General features: G+C 43.6%; 1 protein-coding gene across 2 annotated transcripts; it reads left to right on the top strand.

Annotated features, from left to right (window-relative positions):
• Positions 1–57: 57 nt before the first annotated feature.
• On the top strand, positions 58–26,453 carry EIF4H (eukaryotic translation initiation factor 4H). Of its 2 annotated transcripts, XM_072752858.1 has the most exons (7): positions 111–323; positions 16,658–16,845; positions 18,610–18,674; positions 18,763–18,859; positions 19,206–19,265; positions 24,035–24,172; positions 24,471–26,453. In XM_072752858.1, exons 1-7 carry the CDS (start codon positions 265–267, stop codon positions 24,608–24,610), a joined length of 747 nt encoding a protein of 248 aa, XP_072608959.1. In that variant the 5' UTR covers positions 111–264; the 3' UTR covers positions 24,611–26,453. The 2 variants fall into 2 exon arrangements, with proteins under 2 accessions (XP_072608960.1, XP_072608959.1); XM_072752859.1 differs by lacking the exon at positions 19,206–19,265 and having other exon boundaries at positions 58–323.
• The last annotated feature ends 1,283 nt before the right edge of the window (positions 26,454–27,736 follow it).

Raw genomic sequence — 27,736 nt, 5'->3', positions numbered from 1 at the left:
ACACAATGGGCGGGCACGCAGGGCTGGGCGCCCGGCCCCCGCCCCCGCCCCGCCGCACCACGTGGGCCGCAGAGCGCGCGGGGCCAGCAGCGGCCCGTCGGCCCAGGCCGGGCGCGGCGCGGCGTACGTGCGCGCGCGCGCGCGTGCGTGCGTGCGATTTGCGATCAGGCGGCGCGGCGGACAGCCCCGGCGGCGGGGCGGGGGGAGTTATATTGCGGGGTCCTTCCTCGCTCACCCTGGTTCCTCTCGGAGCGGAGACGGCAAATGGCGGACTTCGATACCTACGACGATCGGGCCTACAGCAGCTTCGGCGGCGGCAGAGGGTGAGGCGGCGGGGCGCGGGCCCCGGCCGGGCGCGGGGGGCGGGCGGGGGCGGGGGCGGCGGCCTTCCCGCGCTCACCTGGGGCGGCGGGCGGCAGGGGGCCCGGCCGGGCCCGCGGAGGCCTGGGAGAGGCGCCCGGAGGGCCGGGGCCTGGAAATGGCGCGCTCGGGGAGGGGGCGGCGGCGGTTAGTGTCCCCCGCGTCCTGCTCGCGGCGCAGGCCGGTCCCTGTGTCTCCCGCCGCCGCCGCGTCGTCTCGGCGCCGCCTCGGCCGCAAGGCCAGGCCGCGGCGGCGCTGAGCGCCGGGGAAGACGCGCTCCTCCCGCTCCCGCTCCCGCTCCCGCTCCCAGCCCCCAGTACGGCAGGGCCAGTGCGAGCATCTGCTGCCGGGCGGAGTGGGGGCCCGGCCCGGTTCCGGCCGCCGGTGGTCCGTCTGCCCTGCGGGCTCCCGCGCTAAGGTCGGGAGGGCGACCGGGGCGTCAGTCCCTGCCCTTACGTGTGAGGCAGGGATTTGGCGGCTCGAGCCCGGCAATGGTCCGATCCACGCCGGGAGAGGGGGACACCAAGCAAAAGAAAATACATAATAGCTTTTTTTTTTTTTTAATTTAATTTCAGTGCGTCTTGGGAGCACCGTGCCTTATTGACAGGTGCTACGTACTTGCAGGCAGAAAATTTTTTATTTCTCCGTCGTTTCTCCTTCCGACCCGGAGAAGGAACCGCGCGCGACTTCGGTTATATACAGCCTGTCCATAATCGAGACCCCTCATTTAAAAGAGCAATTCTTGACTAATGAATAAGAAGCTTACGGTGTTTAATAGCAGGCATCCGCACTGGGTGTGTGTGTGTGTGTGTTTAATACAAGTTCCCTCACACGGAATTTAGGAGACGGGCTATAAACGTCTTGCTGTTAGTCAAGGACACACTTGGCCATTGTGTACTCTAACAGAAAGGATTACTTTGCCAGGATAACACTACAATGGTACCTACTGAGGTGTCCAGTCTCCTGGGTTGCTATCCCAAAAGTAACTTTGTTTGGTGAAGAATGACCTTTTAATACCTAGGTTTGGGACCGGCTCAAACAAAGGCTTGTTTGGGTGCGGGAATGCTCCTAATATTAATGGCGCTAGAACGTGGAAGTTGGGGAAGGTGGAGCCACCTGTTATTTCAAAGAATATTTTATTTGCTAATAAAAAAGGAATAGATGTTGGATGACACGTAAAAGTATTGCCTTTGGGGTAGGTTTCTAGACACCAAATTTGCACTTAAGCCATGTTGAAATTTAATAACCAGGATTCTTTTCTTTCTTTCTTTCTTTTTTTTTTTTTTTTTACCCCCCAGTTTCAAGAAACATTTGGGAGTGCCCAGGAAAACTCTTACACGAGTAGTTTGATTTAAGGCAGATTCAAGGAGTTTTAGTTGGTTTGGGACTACAATAAGTTATACTGAATCTGGGGTTTGGGGTTGGGTTTTTGTTTTTTTCCTTATTCTGCCTTTTGACAGATTTGCCCCTGTTCTGGTGACTTGAGGTGTTTGAGTCACACTTGTAGTGGATGTCACATTTTGACAGTTGGGATGCCTTGAACAATACCAAGTGGTCAAGATGCTCTTCGTTTCAAACATCAGAAGGCAGATAAATGTTAGTTGTGTCCAGATGTAATCCAAAAACCGGTGTGAGAAAATAGCTAGTCACTCTGCATCTCCTAAGCTTTCTGATAAAAAGTCACTTTACTGTTAAAAATCTTCTGTATCTGACCTTGTTGGAGTTTTCCATTTGACTTCAAATCCGTGTAAAAGCTATGTGGGAAATAGGACTCAGACTCCTAAAAGTAGTTCTGTTCTAAAACCTATTGGTGAATTTGTGTGTTTGTGTAGACTGTCTGGAGTGGATCCAGAAACTCCACAGAGTACCGCACATGCAATGGTGTGGTCTGGGCCAAAGCTTCCTATCCCAGAGTCCATGTTAATTTTAATTTCATCAGATCTGGGATCCCTGGGTGGCGCAGTGGTTTAGCGCCTGCCTTTGGCCCAGGGCGCGATCCTGGAGATCCGGGATCGAGTCCCATGTCCGGCTCCCGGTGCATGGAGCCTGCTTCTTCCTCTGCCTGTGTCTCTGCCTCTCTCTCTCTGTGACTATCATAAATAAAAATAAATCTTTTAAAAAAAATTTCATCATATCTGGAGTTATCAGTTAGTGGTTTCTCTGAAACTTAGCAAGATGGTAGGCTAGTTGATAACCTTTAGTGATAATATCTACTGTTAGATGAATTATGTTTCCCATCAACAAATGTCTAAGTGTTGTTTGCTTATGCTGAGACACTGTGCTTAGGCATTTTGGAATATTGTCACTTCTGGAAAGCCAGTCTTGCATTGCTGTGTTTGGTATTTTTGTACCAAAAGACCTTCCCTCTAGTCTAAAACACCTTAGCTAAGAGATCTCAACTCTAAGCCACTTGGGTCATAGACGAAAGGAATAGCAGGTTTGAAATGCAATCATAATCTAAAAATTTGGTTTTAATGATTATACATTCCGTGCTAGTTTATTTTGTAGTTGTATGTAGTGACCAGTGCTGTTGTCAGTAAGCAGTGTTAAGCAACTGGTTTATTTTCTCAATCTACAGAGGCATGACCCTGGTAGCCAAAGAGAGACCCTAGGGACTGCATTGTTGCCCCAGAACAAGTCAAATCAGAATTCCATATTATCTAGTTAATTGTACTAGATCTGGAGTGTTATTTTGTTCTGCAGGTTGCTAAATTTTCTTTCCTGGTTTTAATTTTTCATTTGGCAATAAACTGGACAGTAACAGTGTTTTGTTTTGTTTTTTACATTTCTAACTACAACATGCTTTTGAGTGCTCCACCTAAAACTGTCAATTCTGAGAATCAGATTGGAACTTGGAGGTAACAAGAATTGAGATTGCTGAAAATGGTACCTACTAAAAACTGGTAAAACTACACATTGAAGTATTTTTAAGTTCCAGTTGAGGAGGGGCAATTGGAATTCTAACTTTTGAGTCTTCTAAGACTTAGGCTTCGCATCTCTGTCTCAATTTCTAAGCATATTTTAAGACTGAAAAGGGGAAAGAAAACTGTATAAAAACAGTAGCTATTTGCACTGATCACGTAGAATTCATACAAGTATTGAAAAGCTTATTTTAGGGGATCCCTGGGTGGCTCAGCGGTCTAGCACCTGGCTTTGGCCCAGGGTGCAATCCTGGAGTCCTGGGATCGAGTCCCGCATCACGCTCCTGGCATGGAGCCTGCTTCTCCCTCCTCCTGTGTCTCTGCCTCTCTCTCTCTCTCTCTCTCTCTCACATGACTGAATGAATGAATGAATGAATGAATGAATGAATAAATAAATAAATAAATAAATAAATAAATAAATCTTTTTTAAAAAAGCTTATTTTAAAATCCAGTTTGCCTACCAAGTGATATGTGGTTTAGGGTTATTGTTATTATTGTCCTCTCCACTCCCTAATTCCCACTTCTTGATTCCAAATCATTATCTTCTATGAAAAAGTGTTATCACAGATACTTGGTTTTACAAAACAAGAGCCTCTGACACAGTTTGGGGAAAAGGCCTAGCTTTGGATTGGAATCAGGCAGACTGGACAGAGGTCCAGTGTCACCTGAGCCTTGATTCATGTATTAGCTGTGTGACCTGGAACAAGTTTCTTTACCTCTCTGAGCTTCATTCCCCCCCCACCATGTAAAATAGAAATTCCTCTATAAGGCTATTGAGAGTATTCAGTGAGATGTCTCAAACATGCAGCACAGTGTCCATTACACTTAATAATTTGTGGATCTTGATTTATATAATATGTTGGTTCTTGAAATATTTCCCTTGCATCAGTAAGAGTGGGAAAAGTTCTGTTGAGTTAGCGAGTGAGTTTTCACTTTCTTGGCAATATTTCTAAAGCCAGGTAAGAGAAATTTATTCAGTTTATGGGTATAAAGCATTTTACAAGTAGAGTACTATGTTGTAAATGAATGCTAGTTGAGTAATTTGTTCTTGTACATTACTGGTTTGTTATAATTGTGCTTGGAACATTTAATGTAAATGCTTCTGAAATTTCTAAAAACTATCTTTGCATGTTTCTATTTGAAATTAACCTTTAGTGTTCTGGGAGGACATTATGCAACTTCAAGTAGTCTTCCCAGAAACTTGGAACATGTGGAACAATGGTGGGGGTGGGGGGGCAGTCCTAGATCAGTCTCCCATCTTCCAGTTTCCAGCTTCCTCTAGAAATAGAAGGGAGTGTTGGGCAGGAGAGCATGCCAAGCCTCTACTTCATTTGTACAGCTGGTTAGTCCTGCATACTCAGGCCACTAAATAAGTGATTGCTTGATTTTGATAGAACGTAACAGTAATACCTAAGTTGTCTTTTTTAATTGGATGTCCTTGGTTCTTTGAAGTTTTTTCCCCATGTCATGATTTCTTTCTTTTCTTTTCTTTTCTTTTCTTTTCTTTTCTTTTTTCTTTTCTTTTCTTTTCTTTTCTTTTCTTTTCTCTTTTCTTTCTTTTCTTTTCTTTTCTTTCCTTTTCTTTTCTTTTCTTTTCTTTCTTTCTTTCTTTCTTTCTTCTCTTTCTTCTCTCTCTTCTCTCTCTTTCTCTCTTTTCTTCTTTCTTCTTTCTTTTTTAAGATTTACCCATTTATTTATTCACGATAGACACACACACACACAAAGAGAGAGAGAGAGAGAGAGGCAGAGACACCAGAGGAGGGAGAAGCAGGCTCCATGCCAGGAGCCCAACACGGGACCCAATCCCTGGACCCCAGGATTGCGCCCCGGGCCAAAGGCAGGTGCCAAACCGCTGAGCCACCCAGGGATTCCCCCCCCCCCCCATGTCATGTTTTCTAAAATGTTCTTGATGGGGTCCTCTGGATATGCTCCAGGATGTTGATACCTCATTGAAAACATGGCACCTCCAGTTGAGCCTTGTATTCCAGTATAGGGTACACAGTACCTATGGGGGACAGGGTACATATTTCAAATGGATTCTTTACTAGTGCATGATCTTGTAACATAATGGGTTGGTTATTATTGAGTTCTGGAAGTCTTCAAATATTGGCACATTTTATTTTATCATACAGCATCAAAACTCTTGTTTGTTAACATCACCATTGATTTTATCAGAAACATTTCAGGTACAGTGAGGCTGTCAAGCTTATGTTGATGGATACAAATTTTCTAAAATTTTATTTTTTGTTTAAAAGCCCAGTCTGCATTTTAAAGAAAAGAAAATGTCTGCCTAATACCTAAGTCTGCATAACCATAGTTTGTCAGTTCTTCAGGTGAAAATGGTGTTCCATGAAAAGAATACCTCACTTCAGCTTGTAACTCACTTGCATGAGTGTTTTCCTGGAGATAAGACCATCACATTTCTGTAAGCCGCAGAAGTGTTTTGCCCCTATTTTGAAACATGGGATAATAAAAAGTGGGTCAAGATTTAATAAAACTAATCATTTTTACTGCTTGGTCAAGGACATTGTTTTTTGTTTTTTGTTTTTTTCTTTTGAAGCTCACTGGCTTCTTTCTCTCTTTGTAAATACTGTGTAATGAAGCATGAGTGATAGTATGGTTTGGGTGCCCCTGCCTTGGTTTATGCTAGGGTCAAGTGCAAGACCAGTGCAGGTCACAGGATACAGCCACTAGTAGGACTGTGAGGAACTGTTCAATGCGGAGAGGTGACTCTGGAAGGCAGAGCTAGAACCAAAGGAAGTACACGTTACTGGACTTTTACAGACTGTCTGAAAATAAGAAGGATTGCTCTTTGAGCTAGATAACTTCTTTAATGGAGGAACATCCGCGTGGTCTAGATTATACCAGAATTTAGCAGTTGCTCGTTTTATGTGACATTTAAAAATAAATCTGAGGTGCTCAGTCGATTAAGCGTCTGCCTTCTGCTCAGGTCATGATCCTGGGGTTCTGGAATCAAGCCCTGCCTCAGGCTCTGGACTCGGTGGGAAGTCTGCCTCTTCCTCTGGCCCTCTCTCTGCTTGTGTACTCTTCTTCCTTGCTCTTTCTCTCATGAATAAATAAAATCTTTAAAATAAAAATAAACATTTTCATACATAAACAGAGACTAGTATATTGAACCCACGTGGCCGTTCCCCGGGTTCATTTTTCTTTTTCAAGTTTTGTGTGGTGTGAGTGGTAAAATATATACATAAAATTTACCACTTTGACCATTTCTTCTTTTTTTCTTTTAGATTTTTAATTTATTTTAGAGAGTACACATGAGCGGGGAGGGGGGGTGGGAAGTGAGCAGACTCACTGAGCACATTTCAATAAGAGGCTCCATCTAACAACCCTGAAATCATGACTGGAACCCAAATTGAGTGTGACTCTCAGCCAACTGAGCCACCCAGGTATCCCCTGACCATTTCTGAGTGTACAGCTTATGCCCACAGTGACACTCACCATCTTGTGTTGTTGCCGCCACTGTCTGTTTCCAGAACTTTTTGATTGTTCCCAAACAGACCCATTAAGCAACTCTTCACTCATATCCATTCATTAACTTAAATGTTTTTACTGTTCTTTGCGCCTGTCTTCCTCATTGTGGGGAAGGGATAGAATATTTTAAAGCCAATCGCAGCTATCCTGTCATCTGTCTTAAGATATTTTTAATACTTACTTGAGTATGTGTTTCAAACTGATCAAGGGTTTCTTTCTAACCACCTGTTTTTCTATTACCCAGTTCATGTTCAGTTTTGCACAGTTACCTCAAAGATTATTTCATTTAGTTGACCTATTTGAATCTGCAAAAAAATTGATTACAGAAAAATTAAAGCAGAAAAGTAGAGTCTCCTATAATGACCCACCTCATGTGCCCATGACCCACTTTTTAAAGTGACCACGTTGGGGTCCCTGGGTGTCTCAGCGGTTTAGCACCTGCCTTTGGCCCAGGGCGTGGTCCTGGAGTCCCGGGATCGAGTCCCACGTCGGGCTCCCTGCATGGAGCCTGCTTCTCCCTCTGCCTGTGTCTCTGCCTCTCTCTCTCTCTCTCTCTATGTCTATCATGAATAAATAAATAAATCTTAAAAAAAAAATAAAGTGACCACGTTTATTTCATCTGTACCTTCTTGTGCCACCTTCCTCCCACATGCTACTGGATTATTTTAAAGCACATCTTAGATGTCACATTTCATTTCATCTGGAAGTACTTTAGTATGTGTTTCAAAGGTACAGACCTAAAAAAATGTGACCACAATATTATATCCAAAAACTTCCCCGTAAATATTTTTACTTCTCTAAATAGCTCATACAGTTTGATGTACAACTGATTTGTTTGAATCAGGACCAGAGTTTGCACATGGCATTTGTTCCATGTGTCCACTAAGTCTCCTGATAAGATTCCCCCTCTCTTTCTTGGTGGTTGTTGTTAAGTCAGGGTGTGTGTGTAGCTTTTTTCCAGGTACTTTTAAAGTATTTAATCCAGAGCGCCTGGGTGGCTCAGTCGGTTAAGCATCTGCCTTCAGCTTGGATCATGGTTTCTGGGTTCTGGGATTGAGCCCCACATGGGGCCCTCCACTCAGTGAGGAGTCTGCTTCTCCCTGTGTGTGAGCGCGCTTGCTCTTTCTCTCTTAAATAAACAAAATCTTAAAAATAAAGCAGTTAATTCTTGTAACTACCATGTGGAAGGTAGCTAGAAGTTAGATTTTGTCAGCAAAAACAATTATTAGTAAATACTGAATATTCATCTTAATACATACCCGTTTAAATACAAGTAACAAGGTTTTGTGATTTTTGTGTTTTTTTTGGGTTTTTTTTTTTTTTTTAATTTTTATTTATTTATGATAGTCACAGAGAGAGAGAGAGAGAGGCAGAGACACAGGCAGAGGGAGAAGCAGGCTCCATGCACCGGGAGCCCGATGTGGGATTTGATCCCGGGTCTCCAGGATCTCGCCCTGGGCCAAAGGCAGGCGCCAAACCGCTGCGCCACCCAGGGATCCCCAAGACAGATGTTTTTTGTGGCAGTACTCTGAGGACCAATAAACAGCTTTAGGTTTAAGTTTTTATTTCCTCTGAAAAATTTGGAACTTTGGATTGAATGACCAATTGCACCATGTGAAATTACTGAATTAATAACCCATTTGTTTGCTTTCATTAATGCATGGGAGTCCAAAATTTTAGTACATTGTGGTAAATGCCCTTTTGCCTAGTAAGAAAGATTTTTTGAAAGACCATGTAAATCAGAAGTCCCCCTTGGGTTTGCTGTTCTCCTATAACAAGGCTTTCAAACTGCCTGTCTTGTTGGTAGATGATGAAATCAATTTATTTTAGGGGTCCTGATGAGCTTTTTAAATGGTGAAATAGAATAAGAGACTAGTGTGTTATATTGTGAGTTTATAGTCTTACTTTTGGGCAAGCTTTTTGTTACTTGTTCATATGCAGTCAGGTAGATATGTGTATGTGTTTGTAGTCATGATGTTGATCACAGCCAAAAATTTTTTGGAAAAACACTGAAGGACCTAATTGGAGAGGTCATCTAAATACACGTCACCCTCTCTTACATTTTACATTTTTTTCCAAATAAAATACCCATATTAGTAGAAGTTGTTTGTGATCCTAAGGTCTTCATTCCTTCTACCACTGCTAAGTACCAGGGACTGTAATAATTCTGAAGACTGAATTCTTGCCTTAGAACTACTTTGCATGTCCTGCCAGGTTTCTTTTTAATCCTACAGATGAGATTGGTTTATGAAGAAATCATTCACAGCAGAAAAGAGCTCCCTGAAATAGGGCTTATGAAAAATTCCGCCATTGATCCTGCCCCACCTCAGGGTTGATCAGAAACATTGGGGGCTTTCATGCCCATCCTGTAGGGGCCTAACTGTGAATGCTGATTAGGGGCCTTGGAGACTGCATACATTTAGCAGAGGGAAATCTACTTGGAAATGCTTTTAAACCAAGCAGTGTGGGGCTGGTTTTCAAAAAACGTAAGCTACAACTGAAATGTCATGTGGATCTTTGGCTCCTGGAACAGAAAAAGGGTGTTAGGGTAAAAACTAAGGAAATCTGAATAAACTGAACTTTAGTTGAAATTTATTGATACGAGTTCAGTGATTTTTTTTTTTTTTTAAGATTTTATTTATTCATGAGAGAGAGAGGCAGAGACCTAGGCAGAGGGAAAAGCAGGCTCCCCGCAGGAGCTCGATGTGGGACTTGATACCCAGACCTGGGATCACACCCTGAGCTGAAGGTAGATGTTCAACTGCTGAGCTACCCAGGTGTCCCAGGTTCAGTGATTTTAATCAGTGTTTAATAATATGTTAGTAGTAAGATAAATCAGTATGTATGAGATGAGGGCTTGATATTTATGAGTTAAACCTTTTTTGCTTATTTTCTAGAAACCAAATAAGTTGCGCGTTATGACCATTACTTTTTAATTTTTTTCATTTTAAGCATGTTCAGTGGGCTTTGTTGCTTACTTGCATTTTAATCTTACAAAGGCAGTCTTCTGTTGTTTTTGTTCGTTTGTTTTTAAGCCCAGCGAGGGGCTGGAACTCAAGACTCTGAGATCGAGACTAGAGCTGAGATCAAGTCGGGCTCTTAGCCGATTGAGCCACCCAGGCTTGTGATTTTTATATAGGATCCAGCGTGATGCTACATGTCAATATAATCTATGCTAGTAAGCATTTCTGGATGGCACATGAAAGAGATTTGTTGATCAGCCCTGATGATACTGTGTCCCTAACCTAGAGGGGATAGGAGAACACCTGATGTTGCAAATACCAGAGAAAGGTTAATACTCTGTACTGGATATCTTGGCATTGGTCTTGAATTTTCAGTGGCAGCAACAGGGCTTAAATTCTGTGTAGTTTCTGATGGCACCTAGAAATCTTCATAAAGTCCTTTCTCAGAAAATAGTTTATCATGAGTCCTTCCTTTTTCCTTATCTTTTATTCTTGGGAAGTAAGTCTGGGGCACTTTTTCTCTTGAATCCACTAATCCCAGTCCGAATTCTCTCTCCTCTTGCTTTTTTTGTTTTTTTGGTTTTTTTTCTAAGATTTATTTATTTATTCATGAGAAAAAGAGGTGGGGGGGAGCAGAGACACAGGCCAAGAGAGAAGCAGACTCCCTGCAGGGAGCCCAACATAGGACTGGATCCCATGTCTCCAGGATCATGCCCTGGGCCAAAGGCAGACACCCAACCGCTGAGCCACCCAGGCGTCCCTCTCTTCTTGTTTCATTCATTCATTCATTCATTCATTCATTCATTTATTTATTTATTTATTTATTTATTTTTATTAAAGATATTTATTTACTTATGATTATTTATTTATGATAGACACGGAGAGAGGCAGAGACACAGGCAGAGGAAGAAGCAGACTCCATGCCGGGAGTCCCTATGTGGGACTCGATCCCAGGACTCCAGGATCGCGCCCTGGGCCAAAGGCAGGTGCTAAACCGCTGAGCCAACCAGGGATCCCCTCCTCTTGTTTCTTACAGCCGTCTCCTCCAGGCTCCTTTCCTCCTTCTGGTCTGTGTTTTCGCAGTTACTGTCTGCTTAGGAGTTCGGTGTTTCCCTGTGTGTGTGGGAATGCGGAGTGGGGTGAAATCTTGGTTCCTGGCGGCTCCACCCTGCAGAAACCCCTTCCTGTTACAGTCTTTTGGGTTGTCTGCGCCCTTTGTTTGGGATGTGGTTTCTCCTTTCTAGAGGAGACCTCTTCAGTTGAATTATCTGCTCCTTAAGGGCAGGGACTGATTCTGAGATGTGAGCCCTCTGTGCCTGTTCTGTCCTTCATAGATACTGCATATATTTAGTTAATTTGAGTGAAGAAAAGTGATTTGTCTCTCAAGGATTTTGGTCATACTTTGAGTTGAAAGTTAGATTTCCTTAGTTACTAAGGATGTAATTTATGACCTTAAAACTCGTATATGTTGTTTTGAAAATTGGCGGGGGCACCACAGTGGCCTGCTGCCTTGTTCATCTGTTTCTGCAGGTGACCTTGAGCGTGTTTAGACTTCCCTGTAACATTTTGGAATTGTTATTAAACTTTTATAAAGCAGTCAAGATCTATGAGGTGGTTTTATGATCAGTTTTAAACTTTATAAAATAAAGTTTTGAAGTATTTGCGTAGTCACAGACAAGAAAACTGAGGCACAGAGGGTAATTTGGAAGCAATCCTACACAGGGCTAAGGTGTCAAATGAGTCTTCTCTCCCTGTCATTTTTAACCTGTTCTAGAAAGTGCTTTTGTGTAACGTAGCTTGTTCAATTAGGGGATAGTCCGCGTAAACTTTAATGTCACAGTTATCTTAGGACTTTCAGCTCAGGATTTCCTGGCATTGGGGATTTTTTGGTGGACTGCTAACAGGATGTAACATTTTATGACTTGTATGTGTACTCTCTGGTGTGTCTCCCCCACTCTTCGTTCTCAAGTTGCTGGCACACTGGTGACTTCCACTTTCCACTTCTAACTTTGTAACTTTTGGAGCCAGTAAATTTGGAATCTAGGGAGGGGGCCCTGGTCCCACTGCACTGACTGCCCCCACCTCTTCAGTGAACTACTCACTGAAAAGCTAAAACACACTTAAGTCCGGTAGAACTGACTACATCAGATCAGGTGGTATTTAGGATGACTGCGGTGACTCTTGGGAAAGGTCTGGAATTGTCAGCCACCAGCTATTTTGTGAGACTCAGGTGAAATGAGCAGGTTAATGGGCTGGGTTAGCTGTTCCCACATCTCTAGCTTTTTTAAAATACTGCTTGCCTGAAATGAGATTCTTCCATCTTCCCAAAGCCCGGGCTGGCTTCTTACCTATTGCATTCTTCTAGCGCCCTGTCATCTAATTAGCACCCTTACCCCGTGGGGAAGCAGTCCTTATCAAGGCTCACCTGGCTCCCTGACCTCAGCCTTCCTGGGCTTGCATCTAGCATCCTCCAGAAGTTCTCGTGTAAATGTTTGATGTGCTCTTTAAGCAAGCCCTCCATATTCCTGATTCATAGATGTACACCTGCTGGATTTGTCAGCTCTCCATCCTTAACCTTTACCTTAGATTTAAAAAAAAAAATCATTGCAGCTCTTTGCCATATGTGTGTGTGTACATATATACACAAACATGTATGTGTGCATGCTCATAGTTATTCGTGTTTTATATGTGCTACTCACTTGTGAGCTGCTTGAGGGCAGAGGACTGTTCCACCAGATGTTTAGTAAATATTGAATACGTGAATTTAAAGTTGTTAGAATTGTTAATTCATCTTGTGTTTTGACAGTTTTCCAAATGCTTATGCTTATACTGTATCTTACATAATCAGTATTCCATCTCAAAGAGTATCTTATTGAAAATATTTTAACGTTTAGGGGTGCCTGGATGTCTTAGTAGGTTAAATGACTGACTCTTGATTTCAGCTCAGCCCATGATCTCAGGGTCATGGGATTGAGCCCCATGGCAGGCTCCTTGCTCAGCAAGCAATTTGCTAGAGATCCCCCCCCCGCCCGCCCTGCTTGCCTGTGCATGCTCACGCACTCTCTCTAATAAATAAGTAAATCTTTATAAAATAGTTTAAGGTTATCAAGATAAGAACAATGGTGTTGCATAGAGTATCGAAGTCAATTTACTAAACTCAGTGGGGCAGGGCTGGGGAGTGGGAGCAAGTGGAATGCAGTCCACTTGAAAACAAAACATAGGATTTCTTATCTGCAAGAGGTGGAATTCTGAGTCACTAAACTTAAAAAATTTTAGTCAAGGGGACGCCTGGGTGGCTCAGCGGTTAAGCATCTGCCTTCCGGCCCAGGGCGTGATCCTAGAGTCCTAGGATGGAGTCCCACATCAGACTCCCTGCATGGAGCCTCCTTCTCCCCTCTGTGTCTCTGCCTCTTTCTTTCTCTGTCTCATAATAAATAATTTTTTTTTATTTAAAGGTTTTGTTTATTCATGAGAAACAGAGAGGCAGAGACATAGGCAGAGGAAGAAGCAGGCTCCATGCAGGGAGCCTGATGTGGGTGGGACTCAATCCCAGGACCTTGGGATCATGCTGTGAGCCAAAGGCAGATGCTCAACTGCTGAGCCACTCAGGCATCCCCAATAAATAAAAGCTTCAAAAAAATTTTTTTGGGGGATGCCTGGGTGGCTCAGCAGTTGAGTGTCTGCCTTAGGCTCAGGGTGTGATCCCAGGGTCCTGGGATCGAGCCCCACATCGGGCTCCCTGCATGGAGCCTGCTCCTCCCTCTGCCTGTGTCTCTGCCTCTCTCTGTTTGTCTCTCATGAATAAATAAATAAAATCTTTAAAACAAATTTTTTTTAGTCAAGAATTACGTCATGATTTGGTTTTTCGGCTAAAAACATGTCTTACAGAATGTTACCTCAGGGGGCGGCCCGGATGGCTCAGTGGTTTAGCCCTACCTTCGGTCCAGGGCGTGATCCTGGAGACCCGGGATCGAGTTCTGCATCAGGTCCCCTGCTTGGAGCCTGCTTCTCTCTGCCTGTCTCTATGAATGAATTAAAAAAAAAAAAAATCTTTAAAAAAAAAAATCAGGAGTTTTAAAAAAAAGAATATTACCTCAGGAAAGATGGGGAATCTCTTTCATGATATTTCTAGCAAAATGGGATTAAAAAACTAAATTACTAAAAAAAAAAAAAAACCAAATTACTTTCTGTGACTTGTATTGATGCTTGCCCTGCATAAAGGGTAACTTTGAGCAGATCTTTGTTGTGAGGAGACTTATTTAAAATGAGTTTTACGTGTCTCCATAAAAAGAAACCCCACTTCCCTCTTTTGAATTTTTTTTCCTCTCATGTTCCGCAAATATTGGGAACATTTTCAAATCCACAGTGAAGTTGAAAGAATGATAGAGTGGACACTGTTAGAGTCACAAGGTTCACATTTGCCTTATCTTTTTTTTTTTTTTAAGATTTTTTTTTTTATTTATTCATAGAGACAGAGAGAGCGAGGCAGAGACACAGCAGAGGGAGAAGCAGGCATCATACAGAGAGCCTGATGTGGGACTTGATCCAGGGTCTCCAGGATCACGCCCTGGGCTGCAGGCGGCGCTAAACTGCTGCGCCACCGGGGCTGCCCTATCTTTATATGTACCTGCACATGTCCTTTATGCTGAACCCTCTGGGTCTCTCCTGAGAACAGGGCCATTCTGACCACAGTACCAGTTACCACTCCCCAGAAATTAAACATTGATGCAGTGATATCTGTTCATGCCATATTCTAATTTCTCCATCTGTTTTTTTTTCTTTTATAGCTGTTTGTTCCAGGATCAAAGATGATAAGTAGCATTAGTTGTCATGTTTCATTGATCCCCCTGCCTTTTTTGTTTTTCACGATTTTTGACATATTTGAAGAATCTGTGCCAAAATAGAAGGCACAGTGTAAAAGTTTGTCAGTTAGCAGTTAACATGGTGATGGCCAGGTACATTTTATATTGGTGGTTTTGATGTCCATTGATGAGACTTGCCTGAATCAACCACTGCTGTTTTGGTGGAAACAAGTAGTGATTTTCTTTTTTTCCCATCTTCCTTTTTTTTTTTTTTTTTTTTTTTTTTTAATTTTTTTGAGAGCACAAGAAGAGGACGCAGAGGGTGAGGGACAAGCAGATTTCACAACTAGGGGCTCCATCCCAGAACCCTGAGATCACGACCTGAGCCGAAGTCAGAAGCTTAACAAACTGAGCTGCCCAGGCACCCCAAGAGTACTGGTTTTCTATGGACATGATTCCTTTTACATTTATTAGTTGACATTCTTGTTGATATAAAGAAGAGCTCCCCTCCCCAATCATTTGTTCTAATTTGTTCTAATTTATTCATGAGAGACACAGAGAGAAGCAGAGACAGGCAGAGGGAGAAGCAGGCTCCCTGCAGGGTACCTGATGCGGGACTCGATCCCAGGACCCTGGAATCATGACCTGAGCCAAAGGCAGACACTGAACTACTGAGCCACCCAGGTGCCCCATGTTTTATTTTTTAAAGCAATTTTAAGTTCACAGCAAAATTGATCAGATAATACCAGTTCCTAAGGGTGCCTGCATAGCTCTGTCACTTGAGTCTCCAACTCTTGGTTTCCCCACAGGTCATGATCTCAGGGTCATAAGATCAAGTCGTGTGTGAAGTCTGCTTCTCTTCTCTCTCTCCCTCTGCCCCTCACCCCCACTCACTAGATCTCATTTGCTCTCTCAAATCAGTCAGTCTTTGGAGAAAAAAGAGAAAATGCAATTCCCATATTTGCCTGCCATCACACACACACACACACACACACACACACGGCCACAGATGGCCCTGCTGTCAACACCCCACAGCAGAGCAGTACATTTGTTACAGTCCGTGAACCTACACTGACATTGTCATCACCCAGAGTCCATATTTTACATTAGGGTTCACTGTTGGTATACACATTCTGTGGATTCTGACAAATGTGTATTGGCCCCAGTTTATTTCTTAATTATCTATAAAACATTGTGAACCTTGAGTTATAGGTGTGATGATGATAATGTCACTTCCCTGTGTGTACTGTGCTTCAGTCAGTGTTTAGGGGCCTTATATTTGTTATTTCTCAGTAACTCAAGCTCTGTATTAATATTAAGCCAATTTTACAAATAAATAAAGCTTAGAGAAGTTGAGTAACTCATAGGGTAGAGTGAGTTGGTGACAGCTGGGGTTCAAACCAGAACCTGTACAAGTTGAGATGTGGTAGAGTCAGGGTCTGTCCTGCTTTTGCCATTTTTGAGCCTCATAACCATAGACACATAACCACTTATTACAGGGGAGGTTGCTATTGAGGATTAAGTGGATTAGGTAATACGCATTTGAGGACCGGTGAAGTGTGCATGGGCAGTGGTGGAAGGTAGTATGTACATAGTACTTGCTGTATAAAATCTAAAATTTTTATTCGAGCATTTGTATTATCCACAGTCTGACAGTAGCAAGAAGCAGGTGTGTTACGAATGGGTTAAACTTCAGTAGCTTTACAAATCCTTTCTGAATACAGTGCTAACTCTGGACAGTCCATTTCCACATGTATTAGGATGATCATGTGTGAAGAAGGAGGGTGTTTTCTAAGGTTTTAGGATACAAGTATTTTGCAGGTACTGAATCTAAGTAAATAGAATGTAACCAGTTTTGCAAGGAGGGCATGTCCTACTTGGCTTTGAATTTCCAGGGAAATGAATATTTATATAGATTGTGTTTCAGTGGACCTTTCTGTCACCAAAACCTAGGCACCCTGGTCAGGAATGATAGTTTGGAAGACTTGATAATTTCAAGGTGTTATTGTGTCTTCAAGTGGAATGATTCACATGGGTGGTGTGGCTGAGTGGAAGACCATTTCATCGTTCCTGCTCTGAGGCAAGTAGACTTGAATCCTGTCTGTTTCCCCTCCAGGTCCCGCGGCAGTGCTGGTGGCCATGGTTCCCGCAGCCAGAAGGAGCTGCCCACAGAGCCCCCCTACACAGCGTATGTAGGAAATCTACCTTTTAATACAGTTCAGGGCGACATAGATGCTATCTTTAAGGATCTCAGCATAAGGAGTGTGCGGCTAGTCAGAGACAAAGACACAGACAAATTTAAAGGTGAGTTTGGGGGTCTTCTTTGTACCAATGTAGAGGGAGCATTGAAACCAAAATGTTAGGGAACCAGAGAGCTCCAGTTACGAAAGTGTTCTAAATATTTGCCTGTTGTAGCTGAAATAAACAGGCTTTTAACTCATAGTCTTTCAGTTCTACTTGGGGAAGAAATGTCTACACATGATCTGGTTTGTAGAAATACACAGTATATATATGACTCAGTAAATCTTTTTGCCTGACCTAGCTATCTTGTCTCACCAGTAAGGGAGTTCCCTGAGAGGGGAATGAACAGATAAAACTGAGGACTTTGCAGGTGCATTTCACCTTGGCCCGACTCCTTGCATATTTCTTTATAGTTTTCCTGTAATCTAGGTATTTGTGTGGAATAAAAAGAAAACCTAATAAATATTGTCACTCTGCATTTGTGGCTTTGGAGCATGTGTGTTTGGGAAAGGTGAGGAGTGGTATGAGAAGTGGAAGTTTCACTCCTCTGAATAGTTTTGCAGATAGGTGGTACTTTTATCATTTTGAAAGTTTTTTTGGCTTTAGAACCTGAAGCCTTGTTTTAAGTGCCCAAACAATGAAAACAAATGTATCCATTCGTATTGTGAAAGTAAGCCCCAGCCAGTATCCCTCCTAGGGATACCAGGAGTGCCTGGCTTCAGGGGAAATGGGTGGGGGAGGCCAGCCTTCGGGCTGAGTCAGTAGAAGCAAGTTTTAGTTTGTCTACTGGAGGGTCATCCTCAGTTTCAGCAACTCAGGAAGGGTGAGATGGGTGAGTGGGCTTTTGTGGCCTCTTTGAACTTGCAAAGTGGTTTCCTCAAGTACTCCAGACATTGAATCCACTTGCGGGGAAGGTGGAGACTCTCCAGCTAAGCAGTGCGTTCTTTAAGTAGTTAATGAGCAGATGGTGAGCAGAACAAGTTTGGACCCAAGCCTACAGAGCACTTGAGGTCTAGTGGGCTTTGAAGGTGAAGTGTAATCATCACACAGGATGGGGATATACAGGGTGGAAGGGTGTTGCATGGGGTGCAGTGTGAGCGTATTGGGGCAGCGGGGATGCTTAACCTGGATTTAGACACCAGGTGGCAAGGACGGACCATGGAAAGTGTGTTGGAGGTACAGGGAGAAGCTAATGCAAAGGTTGGAGGTAAGAGAAGGTGTGGTTTCCTCTGCCTGGGAATGTGCTCCCAGGCCTGTGTCAGAATCTGGCATCAGGGACACAGATTGTGGGTAACACATGTTTGGACCTAGGCCATCTATCTTTTAACTGGCATCCCAAAGAGGATGCCCTTGTTACTGAGGGTACATTTCTTAGTTTTATAAAGCAGATTTTATACCAACTACCTGAGTACTAAGTAGTAGTAGGCACTTTCAGCCTATTCCTCTAAAGCATGTTTGGTATTGAATGTGAAATCTGTCTTTAAGCCCCAGTTGGGTTATATTAAAGTTACTCAAAAGTCAGTCCTGACAGCTCTTCAATGACTCAGGAAAGGTTTGAATATTATGGTTAAAATTCATAAAAAGAAACCTGTAAAAACGGAGCTGCCAAATATCTCAATGCCTTTTTGGCTCTTTCTGACAGAATATAATTGAGAGGGAGGAATGCCAGTCAGGTATTTTGTATTTATCAGAAAGTGCAATCTCACTTTTAGGCTCTTCTAGTCCAGTGTCCCCTAGATACAAGAGTTGGGAAATGGAACCGACAGGAATCCCACCATGTCTTCACCTAGAATTCCTTGAGGAAATTGGGGTTTGTTTCTCTTACAGGATTCTGCTATGTAGAATTTGATGAGGTGGATTCCCTTAAGGAAGCCTTGACATACGATGGTGCAGTAAGTATCTTCAGGTTTTCTGTGTCATGTTAGAAGTTGAGATGTTTTTTTCCTGCCAATACTTACACTATTTTCCCCTTATCATTAGCTGTTGGGTGATCGGTCACTTCGTGTGGACATTGCAGAAGGCAGAAAACAAGATAAAGGTGGCTTTGGATTCAGGAAAGGTGGACCAGATGACAGAGGTGATTGGTTCTTCTAAAATTGAACATAAACTTGCTGTAGCCCAATGATTACAACTCTTGAAGGTTACCAGTAGAACTATCTATAGGCCTGATAGGTTTTTGTGAGTTTTTAAACACATGTAAAAATCTTGAGAATGAATGGTGCTTCTGCAAGCCTGGAGGGTTTTTTGGTTTGTTGTTTGGGTTTTTTGGTTTTTCAGGGTTTTTTTCTGTTGGCAGCAAGAACTCTTATAATTCTGGTGAACTTCTCATCACATGAGTTGTCCATCTTCCCACTGAATTTTTCCATGTTTGTGCAGCAAGGTAATGGTACAACCTCAACTTTATCTTTCTTGTGTATCCTCAGGAATGGGTGGCCCTGGAGAATCTAGAGGTGGATGGGATTCCCGGGATGACTTCAATTCCGGTATCAGCATTTAAAATATTGCCACTTAACCTTTTTCAGTGGCCTTGCTGCTGTTGTACGTTTGTTGTGAGTAGCCCGCCCGGCCGGACCGCTCCATTAGCTCATTCCACAGATGAAACTTTCCCAAAAGGTCCCCAGGCATGCACCAAGCCTCTATTAGAACCTGAGTGTTTGGAGTAGGACTTGAGAGGTTCCCCACTGGGCAGGGTAGACTGATCCTCCATCTTCTCTTACCTTGCCTTGGCCTACAGTTATCATCTAGGCCTTTGTCTCAGGAATCCCCTTGGCAGCACTAGGGTGCATGGTACAAATAGAAGTTCTGCTACTTCTAGAAATAGCGTGGAGGTTTTGGAAGCTTACAGAAAGCTTCGTCACTTTAGTTCTTGGTGGCTCCCTCTTGCATGGTTGAAATCCTGGTGACCAGGGTTTTTTCCTTGAAGGGCATGGAACTCCCATCCCTTCATGGTGGACATGATCCACTTGACTGTTCCTTTTCTTAACCTACCAAGGCACGCTGTCCGGTGCCTCCCTGTCTTAACATAGGAGATCAGTTTGCGTGTCAGGCCTCTGCATTGAAGGGTCGGTCTCCTAAAAAAATGTTTAGACATTTTTTAATCTCTTTTTTTTTTTTTTTTTAATAAAAGTAATTCACATATGCAATAAAAATATCAGTTGTAACAGAAAGGTAAAAAAAAAAATGAAAAACAAATGTTTTCTTCTCTGCACTCCCCACTATATAAGATGGTGCCATCAGCGCCCCCAACCACTCTATCATCCCCCCCCCCCCCCCAATTCAAACCAAATTCAGCATAAAGTATTTGGTAAGTATTGGAAGAAGTAGGACAAGCTGTTGTAGATCAGAATTATTAAAAATTCCTTTCAGCACTAATCTAGCTAAACAGATGACTGCTTATATCTGTTGAATAACTTAATTCCTAAAAGTCCTCTAGCCAATCAGAAATGAGCTTATTCATAAAAGTACAGTATGATCCAGTAAACCTGTAATTTTATGTATAAGCTAGTCTCTGATTGAAACATGCAACAAATGTCTTCTCAGTCAGTCCAGGTGCAGCCCTTAGTGGCCTGATGAATAGTGGTCTTGAACCTGCTGGTTTTGAATTCCTGGGACTGGAGGAATACACAAGCTGTGGCTCTGGATATGTGGAGGTTACCTAAGGACCTGCTGCCTTAGCTTGGGCTTGTACTCTTCTGGAACAGAGAACACAGCCAGAGGCCTCCTCAACACCCGCCAGTTTCAGCGTCAACTGCAGTATTTGGGGGGTATCTGAAACCCAAAGTGCCCACATGGAGTAATGCCTATATGTGTTATTTGTGAAAATAGATCTTTTCTGTTCTTTAAAGAATGATGCTTTGTTTTTTTCTTAAGATTTTACTTATTCATGAGAGAGGCAGAGAGACACAGGCAAAGGGAAAAGCAGGCTCTGTACAGGGAACCCAATGTGGGACTCTATCCCAAGAGTCCAGGATCACGCCCTGAGCTGAAGGCAGATGCTCAACTACTGAGCCACCCAGGTGTCCCAGAATGATACTGTTTTTAAGATGATACATGCTCATTGTGTAAAAAAAAAAAAAAAAAAAAAAGAAGAAGATTCTCATGAGGAGTGTGCCTCCCAAAAATCTGTCTTCAGACTTTGTTTTGTTTTGTTTTTTTAAAGATTTTATGTATTTGTTCATGAGAGACACAGAAAGAGAGAGGCAGAGGCCGAGGGAGAAGTAGGCTCCCCATAGGGAGCCCAATGCAAGACTTGATCCTGGCGTTCTGGGATGCCCTGAGCCAAAGGCAGATGCTCAACTGCGAGCCACCCAGGTGTCCCATCTTTAGACTTAATTAAAAGATACTGGCAAATGTCATGCCTTGCTTTTCCCTCGTCATCTTCCCCTGCTCCTATCATAAGCAGTTTGGGAATGGGGCTGTTATTTGCTCTTAACATGCACTGGGTATTTTTCCTCCATTAGACTGTCTCCTGCCACCTGGACAAAGCAGCAGTTGTCTTTTATCTGCCTTGTCAGTGTGAATGTGACCTTACCTTACTGGTACACACTGGTAGCAAGAATTATGTGCGCAGGGGAAGTGACTTCCATGTTCACGTGGGAAGATATGCTTCCCAGTTTATTGGGGGGGGGGGGATATGTCAGGTTAAATGTTTGAAACCAAGCAAGCTTATTTAATAAACAGTGTGAGCTCTGATTCAAAAGATTCTGTAAAGAATCTTCTATCTGACTCTGCGCATCCTAGTGTATTTTCCCCAACTCAGTGCTCCTCTTGGCCTGAATGTTTTTGAAATTGTTTTCATTACTTGTTTTGTTAAAAATTGATGTTGTCCAGCTCTTTTTCTGATACAACATACCAGATACAACGTAACTTGATCTCTTCCCAAATTCCTTGGCCACCCTTAAAGAACAGAAAAATAACACCCTTGCAAACAGAATCATTCTCCGTATCCAAGGGAGTTAAGTTTAAAAGTACTGGGAACACCTGATGACCAGACACCAAACCATTGCTCCTGGGGAGACAACAAGGTCGGATTCCTGAGAATCTCTGGTCATAACATTTTTGTCAGCCACGCAGTGCATACCTTCTTGTATGGATTTCTGTTTAAAGACACCTTAGTTCATATATACTGTTGATTCACCTGACCATGAACTCATGGCCAGCAGCACTAGAACTCTGCCCGAATGGAGCTTACCTAACTCGTACTTTCTCTGTGAGGCACAAGACCACCTTCTTGCACTTATACCAGACAACTCTTTGGCGCTCTGTTCCGAGGAAAAGCACAAAAGAGCAGAAACCTGGCACTGAATAGATTGAAAAGACATTTGTTTATGGTCTGAGCAAGAAGGCCGAGGGTTGCTTCATTTGACCTCACCTGTAAAATGTGCATTTCAGGCAGCTCCCATCTTCCACCGCTCTATGCATGTCTAGAAAAGCAGAAGTGCCAAAAGTATTGGTTTTAGGGTCGCATTCAAATGCTAGCAAGTAGACCTATTGGCAAATATGAAATCTACAAGTAATGGGGATAAGACCACATCTAGAATATTCCTCGAGCTCAGGATTTTTATTTTTTATTTTTTATTTTTTTTTTTTTAATGCATGAGAGACACAGAAAGAGGCAGAGACATAGGCAGAGGGAAAAGCAGGCTCCATGCAGGGAGCCTGATGTGGGACTCGATCCTGGAACTCCAGGATCACACCCTGGGCTGAAGGCAGACGCTCAACCACTGAGCCACCCAGGCATTCCCTCAGGATTCTAAATAGAGTTACGTTCCTCAGAAGCTTTGAGCAATGGCACCATCCTTAGAGTGAAAGTAGCCCTTTGAGGGCTGAGAGGGAGTAGGCTCGTTTGTTTGATTACATTTTTGTCAAAGTTTTGACCGAATGTGAACTCTAACTTCAATGGTCTATACTGTTAAAAGGCTAATAATTAATTAGCTCAGACCCCCTCTAAATGAAAGTCTTTCAGTAAAAAGGAAGCTAAAGAAAAAAGCTTCAGGACCCCTGGGGGGCTCAGTCGGTTGGAGTGTATGCCTCCAGTTGGGGTCATGATCATCTTGGGGTCCTGGGATTGAGCCCTGCATCGGGCTCTCTGCTCTGTGGAAAATCTGCTTCTCCCTCTCCCCCCACCCCCATTTGTGCTCTCTCTCATTCTCCCCCTCTCAAAATCTTTTTATTTAATTTTTTTAAAGATTATTTATTTGTTCATGGTAGACGTGGGGGAGGGAGAGAGAGAGAGAGAGGCAGAGACACAGGCAGAGGGAGAAGCAGGCTCCATGCCGGGAGCCCAACGCAGGACCCGATCCTGGGACTCCATCCCGGGACTCCAGGATCGTGCCCTGGGCCAGAGGCAGGTGCTAAACCACTGAGCCACCCAGGGATCCCCTCAAAATCTTTTTTTTTTTTTTTTAAAGAGGGACACCTGGGTGGCTCAGCAGTTAAGCACCTGCTTTTGGCCCAGGGCGTGATCCTGGATCCCAGGATCGAGTCCCACTTCGGGCTTCCAGCATAGAGCCTGCTTCTCCCTCTGCCTGTCTCTGCTTCTCTGTGTATGTGTGTCTCATGAATAAATAAATAATCTTTAAAAAAAAATTAAAAATGAAAGAAAACTTAGGCTTCTTAAAACCTATGGGGAAAATCATCTACACACGAGCATCATAATACTCTTAGCACTCATAATGAGGCATAGCTTACTTTGGTAACTATTTTAGCAGAGACCCTGGGAACAAAGAGAAGCACTTCCTCTGGAAGAGGTGGCATATATTGGGAGTGAGTCGAGCTCCATAACTACTTTTGTTTACAGCACAGGTGCTTAACTTTTAGAATGATCTGCACCTGACACACAGCAGAAAAACAGATGATGAGGTGTTGCCCAGAGGTGGCGGCGTGTTTAAACTCCGGGTTTGTCTTTAATAATTAGAGGTTTATATTAGAAGACAGAATAAAATGGGCTTTGAGGATTTTTATTTTATTGTAAGCCTTATTAGATGATAGTCTTAGGTGATTTTCCTCCCACTTTTCCTGCAAGCTAAGGTTTAAACAACTTTTTTTTTTTTAACCTAAAAACTGTTAAAAATACATTATAATTGAAAATTACCCAACATGTTCACATTGGACTCCTTTCAGTACACTTTATTTTGCAAAAATTTCTGATGTCGGACAGACTGAATTTCTAATCAAGCCATCTATACCAGCTGCACTGTCAGCTTTGAGACAGAAGCTTAAAAAGTAATCCAGTGTCCTCTTCCTTCTTTAGGCTTCAGGGATGACTTCTTAGGAGGCAGGGGAGGGAGTCGCCCAGGTGACCGGCGAACAGGCCCCCCAATGGGGAGTCGGTTCAGAGATGGCCCTCCCCTTCGAGGTTCCAATATGGACTTCAGAGAACCAACAGAAGGTATGGCACTACTTTGTCAGCAGAGGGTGTCTTGTCCTGGTACTCTGGCTGTACCCCCGCACACACATGGCTTCTTAGGCCATGGACAGTGGCCTCTGTGGAACACTTCTTAGTCTTAAATAGTAAGCTTACCTTCTTACCTCATAATAGAAGGTTTGGGGATAGGGTAGATCTTCCAGGCTGGCATGTTGGTTAGAAAGCGGGCTGGGTTGTAGGGGCTGCCCTCCATTTGGTCATTTTGCCTGGATGGGGAAGGTGGTCCATTCTTTATAAACCATCGTTGGTTTTTCTCCCACAGAGGAAAGAGCACAGAGGCCACGGCTCCAGCTGAAGCCTCGAACAGTTGCAACGCCCCTCAATCAAGTAGCCAATCCCAACTCTGCTATCTTCGGGGGAGCCAGGCCCAGAGAGGAAGTCGTTCACAAGGAGCAAGAATGAGCTTGTGGTTGGGAGGGAATGGGGTGTGGGGGAGTTAGCTCGAGACCACAGCCTGGCCAGCCCCTTGGGCTGGCAGTCCTGCAGCCACCATTCCTGCGCCTGACCTTTGTCCTCCTTTCTTACAACGGAAACACAGCTTGTGAGCGCATGTCAGCAGTTAACAAGTGGTTTTTAGTACATTCTTGGCTTTGCTGAACCTATCTAGTGCCTGTTTCGTGCTTTTTTTTTTTTCTGCCATTCCTTTCGCCTTTTCCTTCTGTCTTTTCTCCTTCCTGCTTCTTGTTTCTTTCCAGTACATGAGTGTCTCCTGAGGGACAAAGCAGCCACCCATGGGCGTTCTCTGGATGGAGGTGCTGCTCCATTTTTCTCCTTTGCTTTCTCTCTTTACTTTAGAGCAGTGGCCAGACCCAGGTGTTTCTTTGATTTTTCTCAGCGCTTCTCTTCTAACCTGCATGTAGAGTTCTGTATTGCTGTGGCTTCCATGGGGAGGGGGAAAAGATGAAGAGGAAAAAAAAAAACAGGAAAGAAATCACAAATTGGGTAGCATCTTTATTCTGCTGTGATCAACATACAGAATTTATGGCACCTTGTTTTCAAAACAAGAGTAAAATACCTGTTGATCCTTGCAAATTCCTTCCTATTCCTATTTATAAGCAGCCCTGTCTCTGTTACTCCTGCTCAGAACGGATTTTTCAAGCAGAAGAGGCTCTCAATTCAAACATGGAACCAAAAGAAGGGGATAGGGGTGTGGAGTGTCGGTGAGGAACTTGGATCAGGCCAGCTGAGCACATTGCTGTGTTCACACCCGCCAGTGTCCCAGGCTGCTCCCCTCCTCCCTGGCAGTAGTAGACATGCCCCTGGCCGGCTAGGCACAGAACCTCCATCTGCTATCCCTCCTGCTGGCCAGGGTGCTGTGGGGGCACTGATGGGTGGCCGTGGCAGAGCTGTGCCAGGGCTGCACTGCCCCTCCTCAGATCCCCGCCGTGCGTGGGTCCCACCTCTCTCCCTTGAATTTGTCTGTCCCCCGGTGTAACAGTGAGATACTGTGCTTCCCACCTTCCCTGAGTTTTATAATGAAAATGGGCCTAAAATCTGGCACTTTATTGTTTCACTTAATGAATTGAGGATTCTACTATGCAGAACTGTCCAGAACCTTCAGATAGCTGGTAGGTGGGTGTCACTGAGTCTCCTCTTTGGGACAAAGTTTCTTGATCCCACACACACTGTGTTCGGCACTTGGCCAGGGGCCCGGCAGTGTGCTGGGCCTTTGCCTTTGAGCTGGAACACACCTGTATGTGAACAACTTCCAGTTCCGTAGCACTGAGCCCTGCTCCTCCCCTTGGGAGCAGCTTGGGGCCTGCCAGCAGCTAGAGCCTGGGGAAGAGACCCCGGTGACCAGGGGCCACTGGGTAGTCCAGCCTGGGCGGCACACTGGGCTGCGGCAGTGCTCGTCACCAGCTGGCTGCCTCGGCTTCTCTTACCGTGTCTTTGTCCCAAGGTCTCAGCAATTACAGAACTCTCTCCCCCTCCTTCCTTTCCCCCTGCCACCTCTGCTTCTGAAATAAGAACCATTTGTGTGACACCAATACTTAACTTAAGAAAGACATGCATTATGTGGTTGTAATCAAACCTGATGCTTTCAGATGACCTACTTACATCTTCAATGTGGAAAAGATTAAGAACAAAACAAAATCATCTAAACTTCTGGGCCATCCAGTTGACTTTTAAAACGTAAGAATGGAATTCCAAACACTTAACACATTCAGCTATATGACAGAAAGTAAATCTATGGATATGGTATTTTGTGAATGATCTTTTAAATAAAAGAAAACCTTACGTAATATTTAATGCTTGTCCTTATTTTTGAGTTCTTTTTACCTGCCCTCATGTGGAATTTCACAGTTTTAAAGTTGGGAGGTGATGGCTGAGTTTCATAGAGTATCCTTCACCTGCAGTGAGAAAAGTGTCTTGCTTTTGCAACTTAGAGGAGTCATGAAATTATTTTAAGAGGGATGCCTGGGTGGCTCAGTGTGGTTCGGCGGCTGCCTTCGGCTCCGGTTGTGATCCTGGGATCTGGGATCGAGTCCCACATCGGGCTCCTGTGAGAAATCTGCTTAGTCCTCTGCCTGTCTCTCTCTCTCTCTCTCTCTCTCTCTCTCTCTCTCTCATGAGTAAATAAGTCTTTTTATTTATTATTTTTTTTAATAAGTCTTTTTAAAAAAAGTCTTCAGAAACACCTTCTACAATGTCCTTTTTAAAAAAAAAGTTATTTTAAGAGCCAGTGATGGTTAGAAACGATACCAAGGTTTTCCTGCTTTATTTATTCATGAGAGACAGGCAGAGGGAGAAGCAGGCTCCCTGTGGGATACCTGACGTGGAACTCGATCCCAGGACCCTGTCTTCTCTGTCCCCCTGTGCCTCTCGACAGGCACCTATTCCCTTGGTCCATAGTGTTTGTACAATACTAAATCTCATAGAAGGCATCTTCATACCTGCATCTCATCCGTAAGTAACTGAATTAAGAGAGGAGGGCACATCTTTGCCCAAATAAGCACCTAAGTAAATAAGTTCATTTTCATAAAAGTTTGAGCCCACTATTAATGTTCTGGAGATAGGTTTAGACAGACCATTGGCCTGGTTCCTCTGCATTTTCTGTCCCTGCTGCTCTTGAACTGCCTTAAAAGGAACCAGATTTATTTTTTTAATTTTTTTTTATTGGAGTTCAATTTGCCAACATTTAGCATAACACCCAGGGCAGTGCTCATCCTGCCAAGTGCCCCCCTCAGTGCCCATCACCCAGTCACCCCAACCCCTGGCCCAACTCCCTTTCCACTACCCCTTGTTCATTTCCCAGAGTTAGGTGTCACTCATGTTTTGTCACCCTCACTGATACTTTAACTCATTTTCTCTCCTTTCCCTTTATTCCCTTTAACTAATTTTTATATTCCCCAAATGAATGAGCCCATATAATGTTTGTCCTCCAATTGACTTACTTATTTCACTCAGCATAATACCCTCCAGTTCCATCCACGTCGAAGCAAATGGTGGGTATTGGTTGTTTCTAATGGCTGAGTAATATTCCATTGTATATACATAGACATCTTTATCCATTCATCTTTCGATGGG

This window comes from Vulpes vulpes, chromosome 3, assembly GCF_048418805.1.
Source record: "Vulpes vulpes isolate BD-2025 chromosome 3, VulVul3, whole genome shotgun sequence".
Lineage (NCBI taxonomy): Eukaryota > Metazoa > Chordata > Mammalia > Carnivora > Canidae > Vulpes > Vulpes vulpes.
This window is presented reverse-complemented; position numbering and strand designations above follow the sequence as displayed.

Coding starts and splice junctions, on each gene's coding strand:
- EIF4H (XM_072752858.1), top strand. CDS start 265: ATGGCGGACTTCGATACCTACGACGATCGGGCCTACAGCAGCTTCGGC. Junction 16,846..18,609: donor AGACACAGACAAATTTAAAG/GTGAGTTTGGGG, acceptor TTTCTCTTACAG/GATTCTGCTATGTAGAATTT. Junction 19,266..24,034: donor CCGGGATGACTTCAATTCCG/GTATCAGCATTT, acceptor TTCCTTCTTTAG/GCTTCAGGGATGACTTCTTA.